This window comes from Callithrix jacchus, chromosome 14, assembly GCF_049354715.1.
Source record: "Callithrix jacchus isolate 240 chromosome 14, calJac240_pri, whole genome shotgun sequence".
Classification (NCBI taxonomy): domain Eukaryota; kingdom Metazoa; phylum Chordata; class Mammalia; order Primates; family Cebidae; genus Callithrix; species Callithrix jacchus.
The window spans coordinates 51155001-51181424 of NC_133515.1; the positions used below are offsets into that span (position 1 = coordinate 51155001).

General features: G+C 33.6%; 1 protein-coding gene across 50 annotated transcripts in view; it reads right to left on the reverse strand.

Moving 5' to 3' along the window:
* The window catches only part of EHBP1 (EH domain binding protein 1), a 388496-nt gene that overhangs the window by 81470 nt on the left and 280602 nt on the right, over positions 1–26424 (reverse strand). For all 50 annotated transcript variants that reach the window (XM_035272471.3, XM_054244907.2, XM_054244906.2 and 47 more), the window contains 4 exons: positions 20843–21021; positions 19897–19945; positions 14257–15159; positions 8554–8697 (listed from right to left, as the gene is read on the reverse strand). In XM_035272471.3, coding sequence (XP_035128362.1) covers positions 8554–8697; positions 14257–15159; positions 19897–19945; positions 20843–21021 — 1275 coding nt within the window. The remainder of the gene's footprint in view (positions 1–8553; positions 8698–14256; positions 15160–19896; positions 19946–20842; positions 21022–26424) is intronic.

Sequence of the window (26424 nt, forward strand, 5' to 3'; positions counted from 1 at the left end):
AAGGTTTTTTTCCTCCACATCAATGCTGGTATTTTGTATGACTTTGAAGATATGCTAGCAAGCTAACAATATGTTTTCTAAGAAGTCTAGTAACTATTGTTAGGATAGCCGACTTCAAATCAACTTACATTTAGACATAACAGATAAACTATTATTTAAAATAATATGGAATAAAAACCACTGCTTTGTATGGAGCTATTTATGCTGAACATGGAAGTACGCCAGCATTCTTCTCCTCTAAAATGCAACTATAAAAAGATCAGCTATACATTCAAAGTGTCTTACTGGTCTGAAATAGATTTTATACATGAAACATTTTGGTGATTGTGTTGAAATAAAAAATAAGGATATATTTTCATTTCAGTGCCCTAGGCACAGACAGTCCAGCTCATAGGGAGAATAAAAATTCCTAAGTAAAATCTGTATATTATTAAAGGTTTTAGGTTTTTTAACTAAAAACTCACTCTGTATGTTACTAAAGGTTTAGATTTTTAAATAAGTGATAACTGATATCCTTTCATACAAAATTACAAATGTAAAGTCAAATTACTTCTTCCTAATAGTAGAAGTGATAATATGTTTAATTAGGAAAAAGACAAAATTTTAACTTGAACTTAATTTTAAAGCTTTGATTCCTAGGAGGCTATGACTATTTATTTAAGACAGTCAATATTCACAAATATGTAAGTATAATCTTATACATATTTTTATGATGTTACATACTTAGAACACATACATATGAAAACTACAAAAAAAGATACTATTAGAAATTACCAAAAAAAGTTTAGTGTTTTTTAACAACTGAATGGCAAATGCTTCCTTTATTATTTAAAGAATATCTAGTGATCTTATCTAAATCTGCTATAATTATCAGCATGACAGACAATGCCATTTAAATCAATAATTTCCAATCAACATCAAAAGTACACAGTTGAAGTCTCACCCTTCATGGCCATAAAATACCTGTCAAAGGTTTAATTTGCAAAAGAGCAACTTGCATTCTCTTAGTTCTCTTAAGCCATTTGGATTCATTTCCAAAGGTGAGTTTAAAAAAAAGTCACTGTGTGGTTACTGGTCTTTCTAGTTAACTAAGAACTGATCAAACTAAAATCCTTTCCCCTGTATACTGTTTTCTTTAGAGGATTCAAACATTCCTTCAGGTCTTTAAAGATGGATACTGCAAACCTTCCAAGACTTGTTGCTAACTTGCAGTTTGATTCTGCTACCTGCTATGTGAGAAAAGGCTCCTAAACCAGTTGAGTGTAATGGGTGGGCCATTATGCCAGCAGATTAAATAGTAGATGGAAAACTTCACATCTGTTTTATATTAGCATTGTAATTACTTTCTGATACTTTTTTCTAAAATGCTTCCAGATACCTAACAACTATCTGCAAATCATACTCTTATGCTACAGAAATATTGCTTAAACAAAACAAAAACAAACATATTTATAAATTCATTGATGATTAGACTAATTAGACTGAAGTTTCATCCTGATTCTTTTTAGATTTTCTACATATAAAATAAATTTTATTCTTTTAAAAGAGTTATAAACTTATACAGCATCATTCATCTGATACATTCAAAGTGCTTTACTAATATGCTAACAAAAAGCCCAAGGAGTGTGGGTAGCAGGACGGTTATCCTTTATTTTTCTTACAGTGCATGAATTCTAAACTTTAGCACATCAAGTGCAAATATCTCTCAGATACCTATACAAGTATATAAGTGTTATTACATGGAATGGTGGGTTTATTAAATGCAATTTTAAAAAAGCAATTATATTCCAATGCAAAGTCATTAGCAAAAGCATCTGGAACAGATTAGCTCTTATTTTATTTTGATTATTTATTGTCTTCATTTTATTAATTCTTTGAGATGGAGTCTTATTCTGTTGCCCAGGCTGGAGTGCAGTGGCACAATCTTGGCTCACTGCAACCTCTGCCTCTTGGGTTCAAATGATTCTCGTGCCTCAGCCTCCACAGTAGCTGGGACTACAGGCATGTGCCACCACACCCAGGTAATTTTTTGTATTTTTGGTAGAGATGGGTTTTGCCATGTTAGCCCAAACTCCTGACCTCAAATGATCTGCTCACCTTGGCCTCCCCAAGTGCTTGGATTACAGGTGTGAGCCACCCTGCCCAGCCTATTTTTATTTTTTTGAGACAGAGGCTTGCTCTGTTGCCCAGGCTGGAGTACAGTGGTGCGATCTCTGCTCCACTCCAGTTCAAGCGATTCTCCTGCCTCAGCCTCCTGAGTAGCAGGGACTATAGGCATGCACCACCATGCCTGGCTAATTTTTCTACTTTTAGTGGAGACAGGTTTTACCATGTTGACCACGCTGTTCTCGAACTCCTGACCTCAGGTGATCTGCCTGCCTCAGCCTCCCAAATTGCTGGGATTACAGACCAGATTAGCTTTTAAAATTCTATTTGTACATATCTGGGGGAAAGTATATGGAGAAATGGAATAATAAAGAAAAATAATAAAAAAGGAAAGTTTTTCTTGGAGTCTATGTTTATATATTATACAATCAAGAAGGCTCCTTTAGATTACCTGCTGGGTAGACTCTTGAAGCTACCAAACTCCTGAGTTGTAATTTAAAAAATGATTTAAAATACACGTGGAAAACAATGAAAAACACAAATATCACACCTAAAACTTAAATTTAGTCAAATCCAACCTTTGAAAATCTTCATAGAACAAAAAGAACAGAAAGAAAAGAAACAAAACGCAGAGAACCAGAGCAATGAAATATGTCTCCTATAGACATAATTTCAGGGAGCAAATGAAACAGGTTAATACACAAAGATATGAATGAATCATATAAACTTTCATGTAAACAGACTTGAAAGGCATTAAGTGGCTGTACCAAGTATTCACTAAAATATATAATGGTAGTCCTGCCAACAATTTAGAAAAATTAAAAGGTTTATGGTATCTGTGTTGGTGAGTTGTCCTTTGAGGGAAATTACAACTTAAATTTTTCCTGAGGATAACTTAAATGGAATATGTACATAAGGATCCACCCAATAAGATTACCAAGAGTTGTTTTCAGTGTCTTAGAAACAGCTTTCCAGGCTAGCAGCCTAATGCTATACTCATTTTGAAAGGGACTGTTTTCCAGAGTGCTGTGATTCAAGGCACAACTGAAAGCTGAACTCTAATCAGAGTCCCAGAATATGGGAAAAGCAGGTGTGTGTAAGCATTTGGCAAACACACATCATAACAACAATATAAGGTATCATAATGTACGATTGGAGAATAGCAAGAAAAGAATGTTACAAGCTTAAGTCCCCAAGTGGCAAAAGTAATCTTATCTGTAACTGACTTCAGACAAAGGAACACTAACTTCCTCTGCTCAATTCTGCTTTAAAGACCTTCAGAGAAACATTTATTTTTCCTGTTTACAGACCTACTAAGAACCTCTTTATAACAAAGTTTTCATTTTAAGCTCATTTTTTATTAGTTGACACTCAGAGGATATGAAAAATAGCCTGTCACTATTTCCTTCATTTATTCATTCAACGAACATTTACTAAATATTAATACTTGGTGCTGGGCATACAAGGTCCTTGTACTTTTAATAGCCGACCGCTGACCGAGAGAAACAGATTTGTAAGTAGGTAATTATATTGGGATGAGAGTATGCTGTGGTAGAGAATAACAGAAAAAGATATAGAAAAGAGATTTAACTTTACTGCAAGGAGCCATGAGGGGAGTGTTTATAAAAGTGCTATTTCAGTAGAGACTATCAAGGGAAGATGGGTATTTCAAGGCAACAACAGCAAATGCTTGACATAAGAATGAAAGAGTATGGCACATTTCAGATACAGTAAGCAACTTATAACTGGACTGTAGAATGAAAAAAATGAGAGAGAGGTAAGAGATAAGGCTGTAAAGGGAGGGGACAGGATTTGCAAGGACACGAGGACATGCTGAGTAGTTTATAAATTTATTCTCTTAGGGGCTACCAGATGGACTTTTTTTTTTTTTTTTGAGATGGAGTTTCGCTCGTTACTCAGGCTGGAGTGCAATGGTGCGATCTCGGCTCACCGCAACCTCCACCTCCTGGGTTCAGGCAATTCTCCTGCCTCAGCCTCCTGAGTAGCTGGGATTACAGGCACGCGCCACCATGCCCAGCTAATTTTTTGTATTTTTAGTAGAGATGGGGTTTCACCATGTTGCCCAGGGTGGTCTCGAAATCCTTAGCTTAGGCAATCCACCCGCCTCGGCCTCCCAAAGTGCTGGGATTACAAGAGTGAGCTACCATGCCCAGCCTACCAGATGGATTTTGAGGCTTCATATATTCAAATGATTACTTAAGCTTCCCAGTTATATCTTTTTTATATTTTGTAAGCCTTTCTTTCCTTACAAGTAGATCTTTGCTTTCATTCCTTTAACCCTTTTCTGAATCCCCTGTAAATTCTTACTTTTTCTCAGCCCAGAACTGAATACAAGTCTCACGAGTAGCTAACTGCACTGAGTACACAGACATTGTCCCACACACTATATGCTTCTATTTAAGTACTATAATAGCAATTATTAAAATAGCTCTTCTCATTATTTTTGCTATTCACCAGAATGACTTAGTTTAGTTGTACAGAAACAAAGTACAGAGGAATAAAATAAAGAAATTGCTAAATAAGTTTTAAACCAGTGGTCTCTTAAGTAATAAGTAAGAACTCTTGTAACTCAATAGCCAACCCCCACCCCCAAAACAAACTGTTAACTCAATTAAAAAGTGGGCTAAGGGCTTGAATAGACATTTCTTCAAAGAAGACATACAAATGAACAAAAGGTTACATGAAAAGATGTTCAATGTACTAATCATCAGGAAAATGCAAATCAACATCACAATGAGATATCACTCCATGCTTATTTCTTATAACAATATTGGCTATTATTTAAAAAACAAAAGTAGTAAATGTTGGTAAGAATATGGAGAAATTGGAATCCTTGCACACTGTTGGTGGTAATATACAATTGTGCAACTGTTATGGAAAACGTATGAAGGTGCCTCAAAAAATTAAAAACAGAACATATGATCCAGCAAATCCCACTTTGGGATATTTATCCGAAAAAACTGAAATCAAAAACTGAAGATCTTGAAGAGATTTTAGCACTCCTATGTTCATTGCAGCATTATTCACAACAGCCAATATGTGATAACAACCTAAATGTCCATCGACAGATGAATGGATAAAAAGAATGCGGTATATACCTACAGTGAAATACCCTTCAGCCTTTAAAAAGTAGTCAGTCCTGTTACATTGCTACAACATAGATGAGCCTTGATGACATTAGGCTAAGAGAAATAAGTCAGTTACAGAAAGACAAATACTGCATGATTTCACTTATATGAGGTATCTAAAATAGTCGGATTCATAGAATCAAAGACTGGAATAGTGGTAGACAGGAACTGGAAAGAAGGGGAAAAGGGCAGTTACTAATTAAGCTTCAGCTAAGCAACGCGAATAAGTTCTGAAGATCTGCTATAAAATATTGTATCCATAGTCAATAATAATGTATTGTACACTCAATTTAAAAAAAAAATTTTTTTTAAAAGAGTAGCTCTCAGTTAACTGTTCTTGTCTCAATAAAATAAAATGTTTAAAACATTTGAGTCTTCCAATTTATGAACATAGTATGCCCCTCCATTTATTTATTCTTTAATATCTTTCAGAATGTTTTAGTTTTCTGCCTAAAGGTGTTGCATATTTCTTGTTAGCTTTATTCTTAGCATATTATCTATTTTTAACATTCTTGTAAATATTTAGAAAATGTTTTTTAATAAACAATTTAAAAAGAAAACTTTAAGATATAATTTACATGTAATAATATGCATCCATTTTAAATTTGATGTTTTAACAAATGTATACTCCTGTGTAATCAGATACAATAAGGCTATAAATCTTTTACATTTCTCTATAAAGTTTGCTCATGCTCATATACTTTTGCAGTCATTTCTGCCTACCCTGGCATCAGGCAACCATCAATCTGCTTTCTGTCATTCTACATTAGTTTTGCTTGTTGTAGAATTTCATGTGAATGTAATTACATATGTCCTCTTTTGTGTTCTCAGCATAATATCTCCAAGATTCATTTACATTATTGTGTATTTCAGTGTCTTATTCCTTTGTATTACTGGGTAGTATTCTATTGTATGGGTATATAAGGATATGTTTATTCATTTGTCTGGTGATGGACATTTAAATTTTGTCCTGTTTCTGGATACCTCAAACAAAACTGCTATAAAATTTGTGTGAAAGTTTTTGAATAGCCATATGTTTTTAGTTTCCTTGGTTATATACCTTAAAATGGAATTGTTGGGGTTATGTAAGTTTTATGGGCAATGGCCTATTTTTCAAGATGGTTGTACCATTTTACATTCCTACTGGCAAAATGTGAGAATTCTAGTTGCTCCAAATTCCTCTCACACTTGTTACTGCCAGTCTTTTAAATTTTAGTCATTCTCATAGTGGCATCTCACTGTGGCTTTGATTTTCATTTGCTTGATAACTAATGACACTAAAAATATTTCTTATGTGCTTGCTGGTCATTTGTCTATTTTATTGAAGTAGAATTTATTTTCAAATATTATGTCCAGTAATCTTGTAATTTTGAAGGGATTTTCTATGTACAAATCATACTTCTGATGAATAATGATAATTTTGTCTCCTTTCATATGTTATATCTTTTGATTTCTTTTTCTTGCCTTAGGTTCTATTCAACATTATGATGTTGAATAGAAATGAGATAGTGGACTTTCCTGTCTTTTAATCTGTCACAAATGGAAAGATTTCAATGTTTCATAATTACGTTTGCTATAGGCTTTTTTTTTGTACACTTTAGCAGATTAATTAAGTAATACAGTTCCTTTCTATCCCCAGAGGTTAAGAATTGTGGTTCTTTTCTCCCTGTGGACCATGAGTGGATGCTGATATTTTTCCAACCTTTTTCTATATCTGCTTGATTTTTCTTTATTCTGTTAATGTTGTCAATTACATTGCTTGATTTTTGAAAAATTAAACAATCTTGCTTTCCTAGAATGAATCCGAATTGATCATGGTATGTTACCCTTTTAAAATACTTCTGGCTTGAATTTGCTAATTATTTTCTATAGGAGTTTTGCATCTATGTTCATAACTGAAATTTGCAAAGAATTTTCCTTTCTTACAATAAACTTAAAGTGCTTTTGCTTTTAAGAAAAGCTAGATCATAAGAATGCCACATATTTATGCCTTATTCCATTGGGACACTTGTTTCTGGAAGTTAGCCACCATGCTATGAGGAAGCCCACACAAGAGAAGTAGAGAGACCATATGGAGAGGCCACATGTAGGTGTTCCAACTGACAGCCTGGCAGAGGTCTTATTAGCTGAAAGCCAGCTCCAGACATCATGGAGCATAAACAAGTCACTACCACTGTGTCGTATCTAAATTCTTAACTCACAGAATCTATTAATGTAATAAAATAGTTGTTTTATGCCAGTAAGTTTTGTTGTTGTTTTTCTTGTTGTTTTTCCTGTAAGTAGAGTTGGGGTGTCACTATTGCCTAGACTGGTCTCAAAGTCCTGGGCTCAAGTGATCCTCCCACCTCATCCTCTCAAAGTGTTGGGTATAGGTGTGAGTCACCGTGCCTCATCCTGCAGTGGTTTTTAATGCAGCAACAGATAACTTGAAAGAGGAAGGGTGGGAAAATATCTTGGGACTGTTCAAAGCATAATCTCATAAGCAACAGGGTACTTCTTTGGGCAAATGTGAAACAAATGTAACAAGGTGAATCTGGCATGTAGCTACCTACCTATATTGCATAGAGCTGTTCTTTCTGGGAAAAACAAATAGTAATACATGGTGGTGCCATGGTGAAACTGTCACAGTTTTCTGATTCCTGAAGAGGTTTGTGTCCCCCTAAATTTTAAGGGCTCCTATTATTATATGTTCATTATTATCTGTGAAGCACTACACAAAAATAGGTATAAAAATGTGGTTTAATACAAGGATGGCAATATGTGATAGGAAAGTACACTGACTCTGGAATCTAATAAGGCTCAGGTTCAAATCCTGGATCCACCATTTACTGACTCTGTGACCTTTTACAAGTTACCTTCCCTATTGGCCTCAGTCTTCATGGAGTTAAGTAAAATCAAAATTATTGTTTCTGAAATACTTGTTAGGTATTCAATAAATAATAGACATCATTATTATATTCTAATATTTCCAACAAAATTAACTTCTATTGACAAAATACAATCTTAGAGTACAACTACAGTTATAAAACATAAACTAACAAAAAACCAGATTATTCATATATATGTGGAAATTATATTCCTGGATCTTACTTTTCCTCATCTAACACCACTGTGTAGAAATAATGATCGAATGCTCCTAAAAGTATGAATTTATTTTTATCAGTTCAGTAAGTGCACCAAGTATTCACAATGTACAGTCTATAGAAAAATAACATAGCAAAAATACAAGCAAATTACTTCCTTCCTCCCCATGATTACAATGAACAACTTAAGGTATTTTTTAACAAATGCTCCTTACATCACTTAGCTGCCTGTTGCAGAGTGGGGTGGCTGTGTTGGTACTGTGCTTATTCCCTGCCTTTAAAGCTGCATCTCTTCTTGCTTGCTCAAGCAGAATTCTTGCTCTTTCCTTAAGTTCTTCTTGTCTAGATAACATTCGATGCTTAAAAGCAAAGATACAAAATTAGAAGCCAAAAAAAAGAACAGATAATCTACATTTGTAAACTAATAAAAGGTTAGACAATCTGCTGAAATAATAGAGATCATGAATAAGATTGTAGCTTCATGAGATTACCTATAGAGAATATTAATATTTACTAGAAACCATGAAATTAATATGTAAATCTTGATATAAGGGAAATAAATCTTTACTGTTTAAAACTGATTAAATTTAATTATAATTTTATTAGAACATATTCTCATTAGGTATGAGGCTCATATATATTATATATATTATCAGCATTTGCTCATAAACACAGTATAATCTGACAAAGAAATTTTTTAACGTTCAGAGTTTTATTTTCAGTCTTATAGAATTGATAACATGTTTTCCAAATTTGAATGCTAACAAAATATTAAATGTTTAAATTCTTGAGAATGTTTATAGAAAATTCAAAGCCATTATATTTCATTAAAAAAAAGTAAAACTAGTCTTCTCCATTGCTCACTATCTGTATAAAAACAACTGACAATATCAGAATTAGAAAAGTTTTCTCCTGGATTAATCTATAATTTTACAATATAATTTTGGAGAACAACAGATATTGTCCATCAACAGAAATCAGTTCTTAAATGCATTAAACAAAAGCACAAATATTCATCTTCCTTATAGTCCAAATTCCTTTGTTTTCTACTAAGTAACCAACTTCTGGCTTTAGATGTCTATTATTATTATATGGTACTTAATTTCTTTTACTTCCTTTTCATTGCATAGTTTTGGTTCAATCGTAAGTATCACTTTCAAAGCAAAGAAAATAAGTATAGCTATTACTTTATTTCATATTATTTGAAACTATCTTTTTAAAGATAAGTTCAGATTTTGTTGTTTCTTTGTGATCTTTATATTTTACTATTTTTAAAGCCTTTTTTCTATAATCTTAAAGAAGAAAAGATTTTTCTTAAAGTGTACAATTCAGTAGTTTTTAGTATTTCATAAGGTTATGAACCATCACCACTACCTAATTCCAGGACATTTTAAGAGGATTAAACAAAAATTCTTAATAGATACAAATAAAATGTATAAGTGATAATGACAGGTTTAAGTTATGTTGAACAGGACACAATAGAATTGGTCATTACATTTGACTGGTTACAATATCAACAGTGTCTCAAAAACAGACAAAATTAATTAAATGAACACTGAATTTTCAGTCAAGACATCAGGCTGTTAATCCCTCTTCCACTAATAATAAGCAATGTAACCTAGAACAGGTCAGTTAAAAACTTACTGCATTCCATTACATGATGCTTAAGAACTGTGGAGTCAGACAGACCTGGGTTCAAATACCAGTTCCACCACTTAATTATGGGCAAGTTAACTTCTCTAAGCCTCAGTTTCCTCATTTATAAAATAAGGGTAAAAAGAGACCAACTCTCAGAAGGACAGAGCAAAGATTAGATAATAGTATAATGTACTGAGCAAAGGTGCATGGCAAGCACTGAACAAATGTTAACTATTTGTTTTAATCCCTCGATATTCTAATCTTTGAAACAAGGGATCATCTTTAAAATCCCACTAGCTCTAATTTCTGTGATTTTATAGTCTTTAGTGATTACAAATAGCTACAGAGACAGTGAAGAACTGTTTTGGTCTTAACACCAAAATCAAATCACCAAAAGACTATAAAATCACCAATTGTGTTTAAGAGCACAGAAACATAATTTTTTTTCTGGCTAGAAATGCAATTCACTACAGAAATTTCAGAAAATAAATATTATTTAAAAATAAGAAAAATAAAAAATCAGTAGTAGTCCTGGTATCCAGAGATAATCACTATAGAATCATGCTTTTTTTTCACTTACTGTATTTTCAGCATTTTTTCAAGGTCTTAAATATTTTTTGAAAACATATTTTTTAAAAATTATTTTATTTTATTACTTTTTTAAGACAGGGTCTTGCTATGTCATGCAGACTGGAGTCCAATGGCATGATCACGGCTCACTGCAGCCTTGACCTTTCAGGCTCAAGTGATTATTTCACTATAGCCTCTCAAAATACTGGGATTACAGGTTTGAGCTACCATGCCCAGTCTAAAACATGATTTTTAATTGGCTACCTTCCATTATATTGTATAGATATATCATACATTAGTTACCTTGCATTATTTTGCTGAACATTTAGGTTGCATACAATTTTTTACTATTATAAATGATGCTTTATGAAAATCTTTAAAGGTAAATTTTTATTACACAATTCTAATTATTTCCTTAGGAAAAATTCTTGAAAGTGGGATCTAATGAGATAAACATTTAAGGAATTTGACGCACAATGTTAAATTGTCCTTCAGTAATGTTGACCACTTTGTATTTCAGGTCTAATTACTTTTTAATACTATTATGGTAAAAAAAAAAAAGACGTTATAAGCATAAAGTGGAGAAGCACAGACTTTGAAGACAAGGTTGCTTTTGAATTCAAACTTTAACATTTATCATGTAACCTTAAGTAACTCTGCAAACCCCAGATTTCTCACATATAAAATAGGATTTGACTACTTATCTTATGGGTTGTAAGATTTAAGAGATATGTGTAAGATATATAACTGTCATCACATGTATTAGGCATCCAAATGGACAACATTATGACTTTGTTAAGTATATAAAGCCATATTAAAGTTACTAAATTTCCTCCAATCCAATGCTCTTAATTGTAAGATTTGCTATTATTTTATGAACTACTAAGAAAGAACAAATGCTGCCAATTAAACTGATTTACTACCTATTATAAGTAATATCTTGATTTCAGAGAAGTTAAAATGTAAAAAGATGTATATTTGAGAACTGAGATACTGTGTACCAAAGAGAAACAGATTTTTAATTGTCCAAAATTCAGCTGGTACATACAATTTTAAAAACCTACCAAATGTCAGCACCTATATTACACTGTTTATAGTTAGACATTACTTTTGCCAATCCAGTGTCAATAAAAGCCTTTAAACTTACCCTAAGCAAAATTCTGACCAATAAGCCAATGAATGGCCAATGGAAAACATACATGGAACTATCAATAGATGTTGCTTCTATCATCCAGTAAACTTTAAACACCTTAATAGAATCACAGAATGATGGTTTCACAGCTAAAGTTGTTCTTAAAGATTACGTCATTTAACAAACATGGAAAATAAGATCGCAAGAGACTAAATGGCTAGTTAACATGTCACACTACTAATTACTGGGAGAGCCAAAATGAGAATCCAGGCTCACTGATTCCCAGTCCAGGGCAGTTTAAATTTTAAACATCAATCAATTTCTAGTTTCAACTAAGCATATTTGCCTTAAAAATCTGGTTTCTAAGAAAAATCTGGCCAGGTGCAGTGGCTCATACCTGTAATCCCAGCACTTTGGGAGGCTGAGGCAGGCAGATCACCTGAGGTTAGGAGTTTGAGACCAGCCTGGCTAACATGGTGAAACCCTATCTCTACTAAAAATACAAAAATTAACTGGGTGGGGTGGTGCACACCTGCAGTCCCAGCTACTGGGGAGGCTGAGGTAGGAGAATCACTTGAACCCGGAGGCAGAGGTTGCAGTGAGGTGAGATCATGCCACCGCACTCCAGCCTGGGTGACAGAGTGAGACTCCATCTCAGGGAAAAAAAAAAAAAAAAAGAAAAAGAATATTGAGTATTACAAGTCAGGGTCATCAAGTTTTTGCAATTGTCAGTCACTAGATGTTTATTGGTTATCTACAATGTGTGGATATTATGTTGTCCTGAAAGCTTTCAGAGAGATTTAGCTACTTAAAACTTTTGATTTGAGGTTTATGATTAGGAAAACAAGGGCTTGCTTTAACAGCTATTATACTTCGTTGATTCTAATATGTAAATTCTTTCTTGATACCTCTGAAAACTTATACATGGCAGCATCTTACACTCTGTCATCCAGGTGGCAGTCAAGACATGGTTGTCTACCTATATATATATATTGCTTGGTATTTCTGGTGGCATGATGGCAATTCCTTGATGTTTCAGTCAACACCACTTGAGGACTATTTGAGAAAAAAACATAACTCCAGGTTACTGTCTAAAAATCTTTTGTTGAAAGCTTCTGGCAAAGTCAAGAAAGTGCTATTATCAATGAGTATACTGACTTAGAAGAAAATCCCACAGACAGTTGTGGAGAAATGGTATAAATTCAGAAATTCTCTGATTTTTTGGTCTCAGAATCCCCATATATGCTTAAAAATTATTGAGGATCCCAAAGAACTCCTGCTTATATGTATTATTATCTATTGATATTTATCATTTTTGATATTAAATCTGATATAGTTTTAATATATATTTTTTTCATTTAGAAGTAGCCACAATGAACTCATTAGATGTTAACATATTTTAATAATCATGTAACCTCCAGAAAATCCCACTGTACTCTTGCGAGAGAATGAGAGTGATAAAGGCAAACAATGCCCAAGTATCACTGTAAAAATAGCTTTAACTGAAAAGGACACGGAGAACTTCAGAGGCCCCCAAATCAGGCTTTGAGAACCATTTACTGTAACACAATGCTTTTGATGGCACAGAGGATAACTGTGTGGAAAAAAACAGAAATACCAACAACTCTAAATCAAAAAGTGATTCAGAAGAGTTGGATTCTAAATGCGAAAAACTTTTAGGAATACCTTAATCCATTTATTTTGCCTAAAATTTCCTCCTTATGTATATATAAGAGTGTTATATGATCAAATCACAATGCCTAAATAAGTCTAAAAGAGGTCTTTCAATAGATTTAAAAATTCTAAGTGAGAGGAAAACCATGTATCGTAAATTTATTGACAATGTTGTTCTTTTTGTTGTGGTACATAAAATAACAGTATATCTTATAACTGATGGTACCAGAGATTCAAGTAAAAACAGTAAAATATTAATATCATCAGTAAGAGAAAGGTTAAAACTGCACACTATCCACTTCATGAGGAGAAATTTGGATGCTGCTGGGATTTTTAACCACAAGTAATGATGGGACTAAAAATGCCAATGAAAATACCTAAGGAAAATGCTTTAAATGGGAAATATTTAATTGGCATTATACATTTTTTAGAATGATGTTCTTATTAAATGGAATATTGAAACATTTTGCTTTATCTTATAGTAGAATATTGTTTTTATAAGTAATAATATTTTTATTTGAAAAGCTGACATTCTTTGTCCTTCAATTTTTTTTTCATAACCTTATACAATATCCTTAAATACTGAAATTGGGATTTGCAGGCTTAAAATTATATCATAAACCTTAAATATACAGCAGGCATATTTCAGGTTTTTATTTTCTTGAGACAGGGACTCACTGTGTTACCCATGCTGGTTTCAAACTCCTGGGCCAAAGCAATCCTCTTTCCTCAGCCTCCCAAATAGCAGGGACTCAGGCACACACTACTGCTTGGCCTCAGGAGTTTTTATAATAGAAATTATACTTCACCTTTAATCATTCATAACATCTATGAAAGCAAAAAGAAACAAAAACAGAGAATAACTAATTACTAAATATAGTATTCACCATTCTAACTCACTTACCTGGACTGTTTTTGATGAATGATCTGCATGATTTAAAGTGGTTCTATCAGCATCTGGATCAGACTCTGTCTGCCTCAGGGAAGTATGTTTTTTCTTCGCAAGGTCTACATCTCTACTATATGAGTATCCAAGTTTAGAAGTAGGAGATAAACTTGTTTTTTTGATAGGTGATTCTGGATCTGATCTACATTCTAAGGATCTGGAATTCTCTAATTTTTCTTTCTCCAAGTTACTACTGATGTCTAGAGTTTGAAGCTTTTGCTCATCTGTCTCCTCACAAATAAAGGGTGGAGATAGATCCTTTTTCTTATCACTAACATATAAGTCACTCAATTCTAAAGTCTCAGCTTTCAATAGTCTCTTTTTGCCTAACAAAACCTGTGCTTGGGTTGAATCTGTACTAGAACACATTCCATGGTCATCAGATCCTGAAGTCCTTCCAGAGCTCTGCTGAGACTTTTGGGGTTCTGTGTCACTTTTAGTCCTGCGACAGTAAGGGGAGGCTGTGCTTGGACTAAGGTGATCATCAGGAGTTTGATGCTCACTTTCTGACTCTCCAACCCCACTATCATTTACAAATAGAGAGTCATCCTGTGATAAGAAGTCTACTGCTCCGCTGATAGGCTGTTGTAGTTCAGGCTCCCGCTTCAAATCACTAAGCTCTGCATAGAATTTTTCTTGATCAACAGAACTGTTTGTATCTGTTTCGTAGTTTCCAACTTTATATGTGCTTTTACTGCTGTTTTCCTCTATCTGAACGACATTTAGTTCTTGGCCACTGAAATGTGCCCTTATTTGATAGAGGTAAGTCATAACAGTCAGTTTATCAGGAATTGCTAATAAAACCATATCAGAAGGTTCCAATAACCGAGAAATCCCTATGCTGGCAAATCCATCGTATGCCTTCAAAGAAAGGAAAAACAAAAGATATATTGAACAGTTCACATAATTCATACATTTTAAAAAGAGCAAATTTTTAATTTCTGTTGTTTTTGTTGTTACTGGAGGGTTACATGTTACTGGCATTATGTCATATGAAAATAACAAAATTCCAAAAGTCAGAAATGTATAAAAATGGGGGTAGAGGCAAGAGAAAATAGAGTAATAAATAATAACTGAAATACTTTTTCCAATAAAGGAAATAAGCAAAAATGAGAGTTAAAGTTTTTAAAACTCTGAGAATGGACTTTTAAGATAAGGAACTAAGGTATAAAGAAACATTAGACTAATCCATATTGAGCTTTATCATTTCTATCAACCTTTCTTTTCCATGGTCATGTAATTGCAGTGATTTGTGAAGAAAAAGCACAGCTAGACAAGTCAAAAGAACTAACTACTAGATTACCTGATATAAAATACAAATAAATGCAATTTAAACCTAGAAACAGAAACTTTTTTTAATGTTCAATTAAGACTGATTTTCATAATGAAAAGAGTGACTTCATTTTAATTCATCCATTTTGGAAAGAATGAAATGTTTTGAGTACTACAATCTAGTTGAGAATGTGAGGCTGTATTGTATTATTTTTGTTAGCCTTTAAATGACTGTGGCACATCAGGTTTTTCTAGTTTTGAATAATCAAAGCTGTTTCTCAATTTACAATTAATTATTCCTATCCTGAACTAACCCTTGAAAACAGCATTGCGTTGCTAGGAAGCATTAAAAGTATGACTAGAGGTTTAGATATACTCTCAGAGAAAGTAAGAACTCTGAAGATATATTATTGCTTTGGGATGTAAAATATTTACTCTTTTTAGCAACCTAGATTAAAGATCATAATTCAAAGTTTTTCTTAAAAGACATATTAGGAAATTATATAACAATTCAGAAGGAATCAGTCTTCTGCACTTACTTGTTAAAGTACATTTCTACATTTGAATTTAATCTTTGTCTTATATTCTTGTAGTTTAATAAACATTATGGAACAAGTAAGAAAGAAAATGAAAAATAAATTGTGATATTAAAACCTCTTCAATTTTCACAGCACTAGTCTTCATAATATAGGTATCTCAAAATATTTACTAGACAGAATGACTCAGTTGGTGTGCATGTATAGGCTTGTTTGTTATTTTATATGTTTTAGGAAAATTGAAGTCATTTTCCTTTTCATGTGTCTTGACAACTTGACTGACAGACATCAATTGCAGGCCATCAGGAAAAGGACCACAGGCAGTTTTCTAAACATTTCCCAAATTATCTAAAAACCTGACATATTGGTTAAGATCAGAGGTCACAGGTAAATGCCTTTTTTTATTCAGCGTTTTTTACAGACCTGGGAAAACAATTAGCTTCCTTTTGGGGAAACTCCTGCTAGTGTTTTGCCTCATGTAGCAATTCATTTTATGTACACTAAAAAACATTTAAAAACAAACTAGGTTTCTTCTAAGCAAGCTTAAGGCTTTTTAAGGACTTTTCCTAGGTTAACCTCTTCTGCCATGGTCAACTACCTACTGGTTTTCACCTGTTTGTGTGGGGAGAAAGAAGAGGTCTTTCCAAGAAAATTATCTTACTCATTCGTAGATGTTATTAAATTGGTAAGGAGGAGTTACTGCCAGTTATGTTATGCATCTGTGTGAAATTTAAGACACAGGCATTGTTTTCCTATGGTGCTTTAAAGTCCATCTGAGGGCCCATGGGGTATTGGGAAGAGCTGTGTGAAGCTAGAAATAACCTGCAGGTAGCAACTCAATGTAGCTATCAGGTAAGAAGTAGCAAATGATGAAAGGAAAGACTATGTAAAAACAATTATTTATTGAAAAGTACAATGAATAGAATCATCAGAGATGATTGAAAAGCCTTTCAAAAGCCACGACTGTCTGTACTGAAAGATCTAATTGAAAAAAATTTTTAATGGGAGAGTCTTTTATATGGAGTAATATGTAAATCTTACCATTAAATATGCTTACCATTATTATTTACCACTAAATATGCTTACCATTATTAAGTTAATGAAAAGCTAATGTAAAGAAGTGTGACTTAAGCTTTAATGAGATTCCCCAAATTCTTTACACATTTTAACGAGGTAAAATCAACAGTATTTCCTTTTCAAAATTTTGAACAGTAAGTTGAAACATCCACTTTAAAAAATGATTTTATAATGCTTATGTCTGTATTTAAATTGGCTTAACATTTCATTCAAATGTAAGAAAATGGAGGTGAAGCATTGTCATAACCAAAGATGTAATTAATGAAAAAGAAGCATTTCACTTTAATAGACACAGGCTCTCCAAAATTATACAAGAAATAATTCATGAGAACAAGCTATTTTGTAACATGCCCATCTGAAGGGTGATTTCTGTAAGAAAATTATACTGATTTTCAAAGATTATCTTTTTTGGTGGCAAATTTCAATAGAAACTTCCAGGCTTTTAGTGCTCTAGGGCCAGCATTATGCATTTGCAAAGAACCAAGAATTTTGTTTGATGTGTTTTTGGACATAGGGTCTTGCTCTGTCACCTGGGCTGGAGTGCAGTGGCATGAGCCTAGCTCACTACAGCCTGGAGCTTTTGGGTTCCAGCTATTCTCCCATCTCACCCTCCCACGTAACTAGAACTGCAGGCGCATGCCAGCAAGCTCAGCTAACTTTTTTATTTTTTGTAGAAACAGGCTTTTTTGTTCCCCAGGCTCAAGAAACAAAACCTTTTTGATGGCAATACACATTTTTGGTTTTAGAGAGCAATACAAGTGAAAAATTGTTTTGATTTAAAGACTTATTTGTTAATTCAACTTCTATCAAGTTTCCAAGACTGGATCACTAGTAATTTTAATTATTTAAAGTATGTTAAACTTTAAAACAGAGGTTATTAACCACTTTGTCTAATGAAGCTTTTTGGCAATGGGTCCCTTCTCAGAATAATGTTTTACATAGATAAAACACATAGGATTACAAAAGAAACCAATTATACTGAAAAATACACGTATGAAAATATTACTTAAAATGAATTTGGGAAGTAGTAATATATGTGCTTTTTATGACTGCACTAATTAATTTGAAGAAGTTATAAGCTTAAAAGGTATTTGTAGATATCTACAGCAACAACTATAACATGACATGAAAATATCGAAAATATCTGTGCTTTTTTTTTGAGATGGAGTCTCGCTCTTGTTGCCCAGGCTGGAGTGCAATGGCTTGATCTCAGCTCACTGCAAACTCCACCTCCCGGGTTCAAGTGATTTCTCCTGCCTCAGCCTCCCAAGTAGCTGGATTACAGGCGCTCACCACCATGCCCAGCTAATTTTTTGAATTTTTAGTAGAGATGGGGTTTCACTATGTTGGTCAGGCTAGTCTTGAACTCCTGACCTCAGGTGATCCACCCCCTTGGCTTCTCAAAGTGCTGGGATCATAGGTGTGAACCACTGTGCCTAGTGGTAAATATATGTGATTTCTAAAGGTGACAAAGTCTCAGGCATGGCTAACACTATGGTGGTTTGTTGCCTAAATTCATAATTAAAGAAAATGCCAAATTTCAGTTGGGGACTTATGAAAGTAAAATGTATTTTTTCTTTCAACCATGTTCAAGGACAGCCTGATTTCTACCCACAGATTACAGATTAAGAACTCCTGTTCTAGACAATAATAAATTTCATTAATTTTTCAGTTGAAGAATTCAATTCAGTAGAAAAAATTCAGTACCTACTGTGTGCTGAGTTAGGTGCTTCCCTCCTTGCACACAGAATGCACATACTGTGCTGGGGTAAATAGGTAAATCAGCCTGTGGCCACAGTTAGCTGGCCCAGGGCTCCAGCAACTCAGCCTTACACAGATGCCCTGAAAACTGAAAGGATCAATATCCCCTTCCCCTATACCAGTTGGGAACCTCTGATCTCAATATATTGATTAATTATGTGGGAAAATATAGTCATTTGTTGCTTAATGACTGGCATATGTGCTGAGAAATGCATTGTCAGGCAATTTTGTTGTGCAAACATCATAGTGAGTACTTGTACAAACATAGATGGTATAGCCTACTGCATACCTAGGCTATACAGTATAGCTTATTGCTCCTAAGCTACTAACCTGCACAGCATATTCCTATACTGAATACTGTAGGTAATTGTAACACAACAGTATTTATGTATCTGAACATAGAAAAGGTACAGTTAAAAAAAAGTAATATAATCTTATGGTACATCACCAGCTATGTGGTCTGTTCTTGGCCAAAACATTGTTATATAGCGCATAACTGTATACGGTTTACCATAAAATGAAAAGAACCAATGTTTATATTTTTTGCTTCTCAGAACCTAAGTATTCTCTCTTAGTAACTCATTAGGCTCTTGTTCTCATCCCCAACTAACATATTTTTCTAAACTTACATAACAGTTATGGCATAACAGTTTTGGGTATGTTTTTAAAAAGCTAAACCTTAGAATAAAAGCACTATGCTTTAACAAATATTCAATAGTTAATAAAGGTAATACATATATTATAATCTGATGCCAACTTGGTGCTTGTGGTCTTCAAAAATCCATGATAAACCAGAGTAAATCATGTATCCTAATGAACTGCAGTAAGTAGATAAGCCTCTGTGAGCTTTAGTTCTGACCTCATAAAACTGCCTCACTTTCTCCAAATTAATAAAGATCTGTAGAAAAGCCAAAACTGAAGCTATATATTTTTCTTGCTCATCAATTCTTACCTTTTTGTTGTTCTCTTTAATATCTTGAGGATTCAGAGACTTGTAGTCACTGAGGGAGAAAATAGCACGGTGGGTACATATAGTATTTGATAAAAACAGCTGTTTTTAAAACAAACTGAATCTAAAAATTTGACATTCAATAATACTATAGAATAGCAATTTCACAGCAATTCAGTCAACAAAACTAATAGTGTGGAAAATTAAGGAAATAAATAAATAAATGAATAAAAACAGTGATTACATGTTTTATTCCCTGGAGCTTTCCATCTAAAACAGAGGTTAAGGGAGGGGACCAAAGACTAGCTTTGACAACCAAATTTACCATGAGGCAATCTCTTGTCAATGTAAAAAACTACAGGCTTATTTGTCACCTCTCATTTTAACACTAATACAATTTCCATAATAATTTGAAGTTAGTTCTTTGAGATTAAGGAGAAAAATCATTTTCTCTTTCTTTCTTTCTTTTTTTTTTTTGAGACGGAGTTTCACTCTTGTTGCCCAGACTGGAGTACAATGGCACAATCTTGGCTCACTGCAACCTCCGCCTTCCAGGTTCAAGCAATCTTCCTGCCTCAGTCTCCTGATGAGGTAGGATTACAGGCATGCACCACCATGCCTGGCTAATTTTGTATTTTTAGTAGAGATGAGATTTCTCCATGTTGGTCAGGCTCGTCTCGAACTCCTAATCTCAGGTGATCCACTTGCCTCAGCCTCCCAAAGTGCTACCACACCCTGACACCATTTTCTTTAAAAAGAAAAAAGATTGTTTTTAGTTACCAAAAAGGAAAAGCTTTCTGACATATATCTCTCAAAAGCAAGAGGTGGAGGTAAGGTAATAAAACAAATATAAAGTATTTCAGGACATGTGACAAGAAATTATGTTTTTTTTTTTTTAAAAAAGTCTATTACAAAATATTTATAGGGAATGGAAAATGCTTTTACTTACATTAAATCTGGTCTAAAGTGGTGTAATATTGCACAAAAAGATAAACCATTTCTCCACGATGTAGTAAAATTCGTGATTTTCACTCCTCGGTAGTTCTTTGTAACTTCTTTACACCATACAAGCAAAGACTGACTAGCATTTGGCTTTCGCCCCAAAGCAGGACTTGGTATAGGACTTGGCTAGAAAAAAATGAAAAGAGGAAAACATTAAAATAATTTAATGGAAGATTAAAATTAACATTAGTTGACCTAATCAGATCATTTGAATCCTATGATGTCAGTTTAGGTCCTTCAAAACTGTCAATTCACGACAACTGTAACCTCAAAGAGGGAGACATAAATCTTAAGTTATTATCTTCAGTTTTAGCCCTTGGCATTTGCCTGACAAGGAGGCAGATATGCAAGATTTTAAACTAATACATAAGAACAGGCCAAGAGTTTTACTGATGGAAACATCATGTTAAAGTTTTCGAATATTTAAGGCTAAATACCTGTGTAACTCTCACACCCTCAAAATTTTCCCCAAATGCAATCACGTTCCTTTTTGACTAGGTTTAAAATAATGTATTTTGAGGTCCAAATGTAACACATATTTTTAGTAGTGGAGAGATTAAAATCATCATTAGTTTTAAAAATACAGTAATCATATATGCATTTTAAGTAAATAGGACAATGATAACCATATTCAAACCTGCTTCTTATATAAATTTAATGATGGCAAAACAGTTTGAGTTATTAGCAACAGTCAGGTGTCGGTAGCAACAGCACAAAACAGTATGTATTTTGGATATGCCTAAAATATTTTCTAATTATCACTGAGAGTTACTTTTGAATACTAGGTGAGTTAGTAGTCTGTGTGTTTTAAATCATAAGTATATACTTTTATCCTTGTTTATATACTCAAAACAACAATAACAACAAACCTAAGACTATATAATAACAATTTTATTCTAAACTTTTATTACTATTATTAAAACCATGTCATTTTCATTTTCTTTTACTGAAATAACAACTGCATTTTGTGGTGGTAACCTTAGAGGCTAGTACAATGGAAAATTACAAAGAAAATTGTTAAATGCTTCTGGACTTTAAATCTTGCTATTAATTAAAAGTGCTAGCTACTATAAGAAAACTTAGATAGTAAATAGAGGCCCTCTAAAGTAAGATGAAAAGAGAACAATTATTTACTGTAATATCATTTAAGTTTAAAAAGCAAACCATTCTTACCACACTGCTTACTTAAGAAAGATCAATGATGCCCCCACTTGACAAAAGCATGTTAGTACCAAACAATTAAAATAACCCCACATAATTATGATTTATGTATTCACTGCTTCTGTGAGACTAGTAAGAAACACCACAGAAATAATTTCTCATTATTTATTAACTCTCAGATTAACAAAATATTATATAAACAACCATAAATCTAGCAAAGTACTGTTCTTTAAATGATCATCTCTACAAAGTCAATGCTGAAAAGCTCACAGGTCATAAAAATCAACAGTTTGGATCAATTCTACTTAATATAATGAAGTAGATAAAAATAGAATCCCAATATACTAAATTTACTTCAGAAAAAGTAATAGCTAACTAGTAATCTAAGATGTGTGAAAATGAACTATTAAATATCTTTTCATGAAATGATCCGCTGTGACTTTCAAATCCCTCTAGTTATTTAACCTGGAAGTAAAGTGGAGAGTGGTTTATAGATGAGCTAGGAGATCACTGAACTAGGTAGGCATTAACATATTTTTCTTAGACTTTCTATTACTTAAAGAATTGTCTTTATTAAAATGTTTTTCTATATCAAATTATATTATTAAAGTATTGATTCATTCCAAGCATGGGTAGCACATACATGGGCCAGATAATCTGTAACTATCATTATATCAATTCATTTCAATGATCAATAGCATGTCCATAGGTAATATATAAATGACATTATCACCATATTATGATCTAGAATAGCTTTCTATATATAAGAACTAAAGAAAACATATTACATCATTATGATTATGGCTGTATCCCTGTTTCTAAGAAGGCTCAATATGAAAAGGTAGAAGAACTAAACCAAAATTTAAATTGGTTCTAATATAAAAGCCTTGTATTAAGGGATGCTTACTGTACTTCCAATTTAAAAAATGTGCAATTGAAGAAACTTATAAATGGTCAAGGTGGTTTACAGAGAAAGTAAATCATAGAGCCATTGTTAAATGAATCATCTACTCCCCAGAATTGACCTTTTACCTAATATCTTACAGAAAGTCATAAAGGAATTAGCAATTAAATCATTTTGAAACCTTCAGTACATAATCACATGAAACTGTTGTTACAGCTGGCTCTTGATTCTACAGACGTTACAGGTGACTTGATTGTTTGTATCTCAGTTTCCTCATCTGTAAAATGCAAATTTTAAAGGTATATATCTCATAGAGTTGTAGTAACAAGATCTGCCTCACCCTCCCCATGTTCATTTCCTCTCTGATCTTATCTATTGCTCTCTCCCTTAAACACTTTGCACCATACTGACCTCTTGAAAAAACAACTGATAATCAATTTATTAAAATAGCTGACCTAAGCATCTGCAATAGTGACTTCAACCTCAACTCTTGGCTCAATACTAATGGAAGAAATCTATTTAACTATCTCAGAAGGACCGTGCAAGTCAATGAACTGCTTGTTGATGCTCTTCTGGAGGGAGTCCATGTTTTAGAACCTTTACCACAGGCATTTTTCTTGTAGTGATTCTTAAAGTCTTGGTAGGCATCCCAACTGGTCCTTTTACTTTGAGATTCTTTTCTTTTGTGCCTCTGAGCAAGTCAGCACACACGTTCTTCAGGGATTTTTATACTGCAGCTGTTAGTGGAATTCTAATTCAGTGAATCACCACCTCTGGTTTCACCAGTGTTTAAACCCATGGCTGTGATACAGTTTCCTAACCTACATGTTCCTTGGAGACAGCAAACAGCCATGTGTCAGGAGTAGGAGCCAATGGACTGTAGCTCCCTCATGCCTGAAATCAGATCTTCCTCAAAATGGAATCATATTGATCTCTTTGTTGTTCCTTGGATACACTAGACATGTTCCTACCTTGGGGCCTTTGCACAGATTCCTCCATTTGCTTGGTACTCTCTCAGGTATCTGCATGATTAACTCCAATGCAGTTTTCTCCATAAGGCCAATTCTGACCACCCTACTTCATAATGCAATCCATTTCCATCACCCAACCCCAATTCAGCACCTCTGAATCCACTTACCCTGCTCTATTTTTTCCACAGACTTATCTTCTTAGAGTCCACATACTTTATTTACTGTGCTTACTGTTAACTTTCTATATGCTCTCACTAAATAAACTGTCCACAAGAGCATGAATTTTAGCTTGTTTTATTTATTAACCTAAATCAAATGCCCAGAACAGTGCCTGGTACAATGTAGGCATTCAGTAAATACTGTTATATGGAAACAAATGCATGTAAAACACTTAGAACAATGTATGGCAAACAGTACCATTTAGTAAATATTAATTGAAATTATTACCACTACCAATGAATTATCAGCATGAATTCCTATTTTTGAGGCTCTTCTGGACATTTCAAAGGCCATGAATTTCTTCAAGATCATAAAAAGTTTTTTCCTTTTCTTCTTTTTTTTCCAAACAAAGATTTAACTAGAAGATAATCTTGACACCTTGATATTCTATGTGGAAAACATGGTATTTACAATGCTTGGCAATGTATCTATTTCTATAGAGTGGGTGAAAAAAGAAGCTCTAAATGACTTTGTAATTTACTGCTTTCCAAAGAAAGAAAGACACAAAAATCTGTCCATAAAAGATAGAACCACCCTTGCAAATATAACTAATTTTAATGCATTATTTCTGTTAACATAGCAGATTACATGTTAAGGGTAATAAAGCTACCTAGTTATTCCTCCTAACAATGGCAATAGCTTTCTTTCAGAAAACCTAGTCAAATAACTTGCAAAATTTCTTACACTTTAATAGTTAAGAAATGTCAATTCTATTTTTTTCTGCTCTGTCACTCTAACTATAGTTTCTTTCTCTTTTGCTGTCTGCCCTTCTTCCACGGATACAGCCACATATTCTTCTAGGCATTGCTCTAAATAGTTTTCTACCACACTTAGAGCTGATTCATTCCCAGGATTCCAACTATTACTTCCATGCAGATGATTCCCAAATATTTATAGTTCAAACTCTCTCAAGTTGACATTTCCAGTTGGCTGTCCTTTCTATCATATAAAATTCAAACTAAGTATGTTCAAAACCATAATTGTGATATTTCTTTACAACCTGCTCATTTTCATCGTGTTTGCAAATGACACTGCTATTGTCCCAATTGTTTAGACTTTAATGTCAGAATCACCTTTGAATTCTTCCTTCATGTATCATCTCTTACAAGTTAATTTACAGGCAGTTTTGCTCATATTGTTGTAAGGTTTTTGTAATCTACCTGCTTTTGCCTATTACAAAATCATCCTAATAGGTTTTCCTTCTTCCAAATCCCCCCCATAACTAACCCATGTCATAGCATCAGTCTTCTTAAAGCACAGCTTAAAGTCTCTAATGGCTCTCAAGAACATACAAAATGACATCAAAATACTTCTAAGCATTGAATCCCAAATCTTTTTCAATGTAATTACTCTCCAAGATTACACACCATTCTTTAAACGCACTATGCTTTCCTGCCAAAACCCCAGGTCTCCCACTTCCACCGAGTCTTTGATCATATGGATCATCACCTCTATATGAGGCATCTTCTGTCCCAAGCACAATTGCTACAATTCCACTCTATCTTCAAACCTTAAAGATTTAGTTCAAACGTCATCTCTTACACAAAATTTCCTCCCAATTCCATCAGTAGGAAGCCCTTTTCAGTGTTCCTTTGACTCTGTGTCCGTCCTGTTGCATTTATTAGACTTTTCATTTTACTATAATACATTCAGTTCTTCTCTCTACAAAAAGGCTTATTAATTTTTAATTAATTCATAAACTATATACTGAGAACCTACTATGTCCCACAGAGTTAAGACCTTTACACGGATAGCTAATTTAATCCTCACAACTCCTTTGAGATAGGTACCCTTACTTCCAATTTACAGTTGGAGAAACTGAGGTTACACAGTTGGGAAGCAGAGAAGTTGCTATACCAAGGAGTCCCCACTCTAAAGCCTGTGCTTTTAAACAACATGTATTTCACATTTCACGAAAATATTGCTTCAGGACTTAAGCAAAAATTGTAAATTTCTCAACACTAACAAATGTCTCAGTCAACTTCTTACTTCTTCAGAGGTTAGATCGCTGCTCTCTGTATGTTTAATTAGTTGATTCAAAAAAGGCAATTAACCCAAACAATTTCAACCTCAAGAGTCTCTCTGTTAAAAACCTATCCATTCTGTTGGATTTCAAATTACTGGCTAGAACTAGAACAAGAGCTAATTAAGTGCAGTGCAATGAGACATATACTGACATTGCTAAAGTTGTAGCACATTTTGGTCTCTCAACTACTAATTATTAAAGACTTTCCCCAGTTATTGTGAATCATGGTTGAGGGAACTCTAACCATC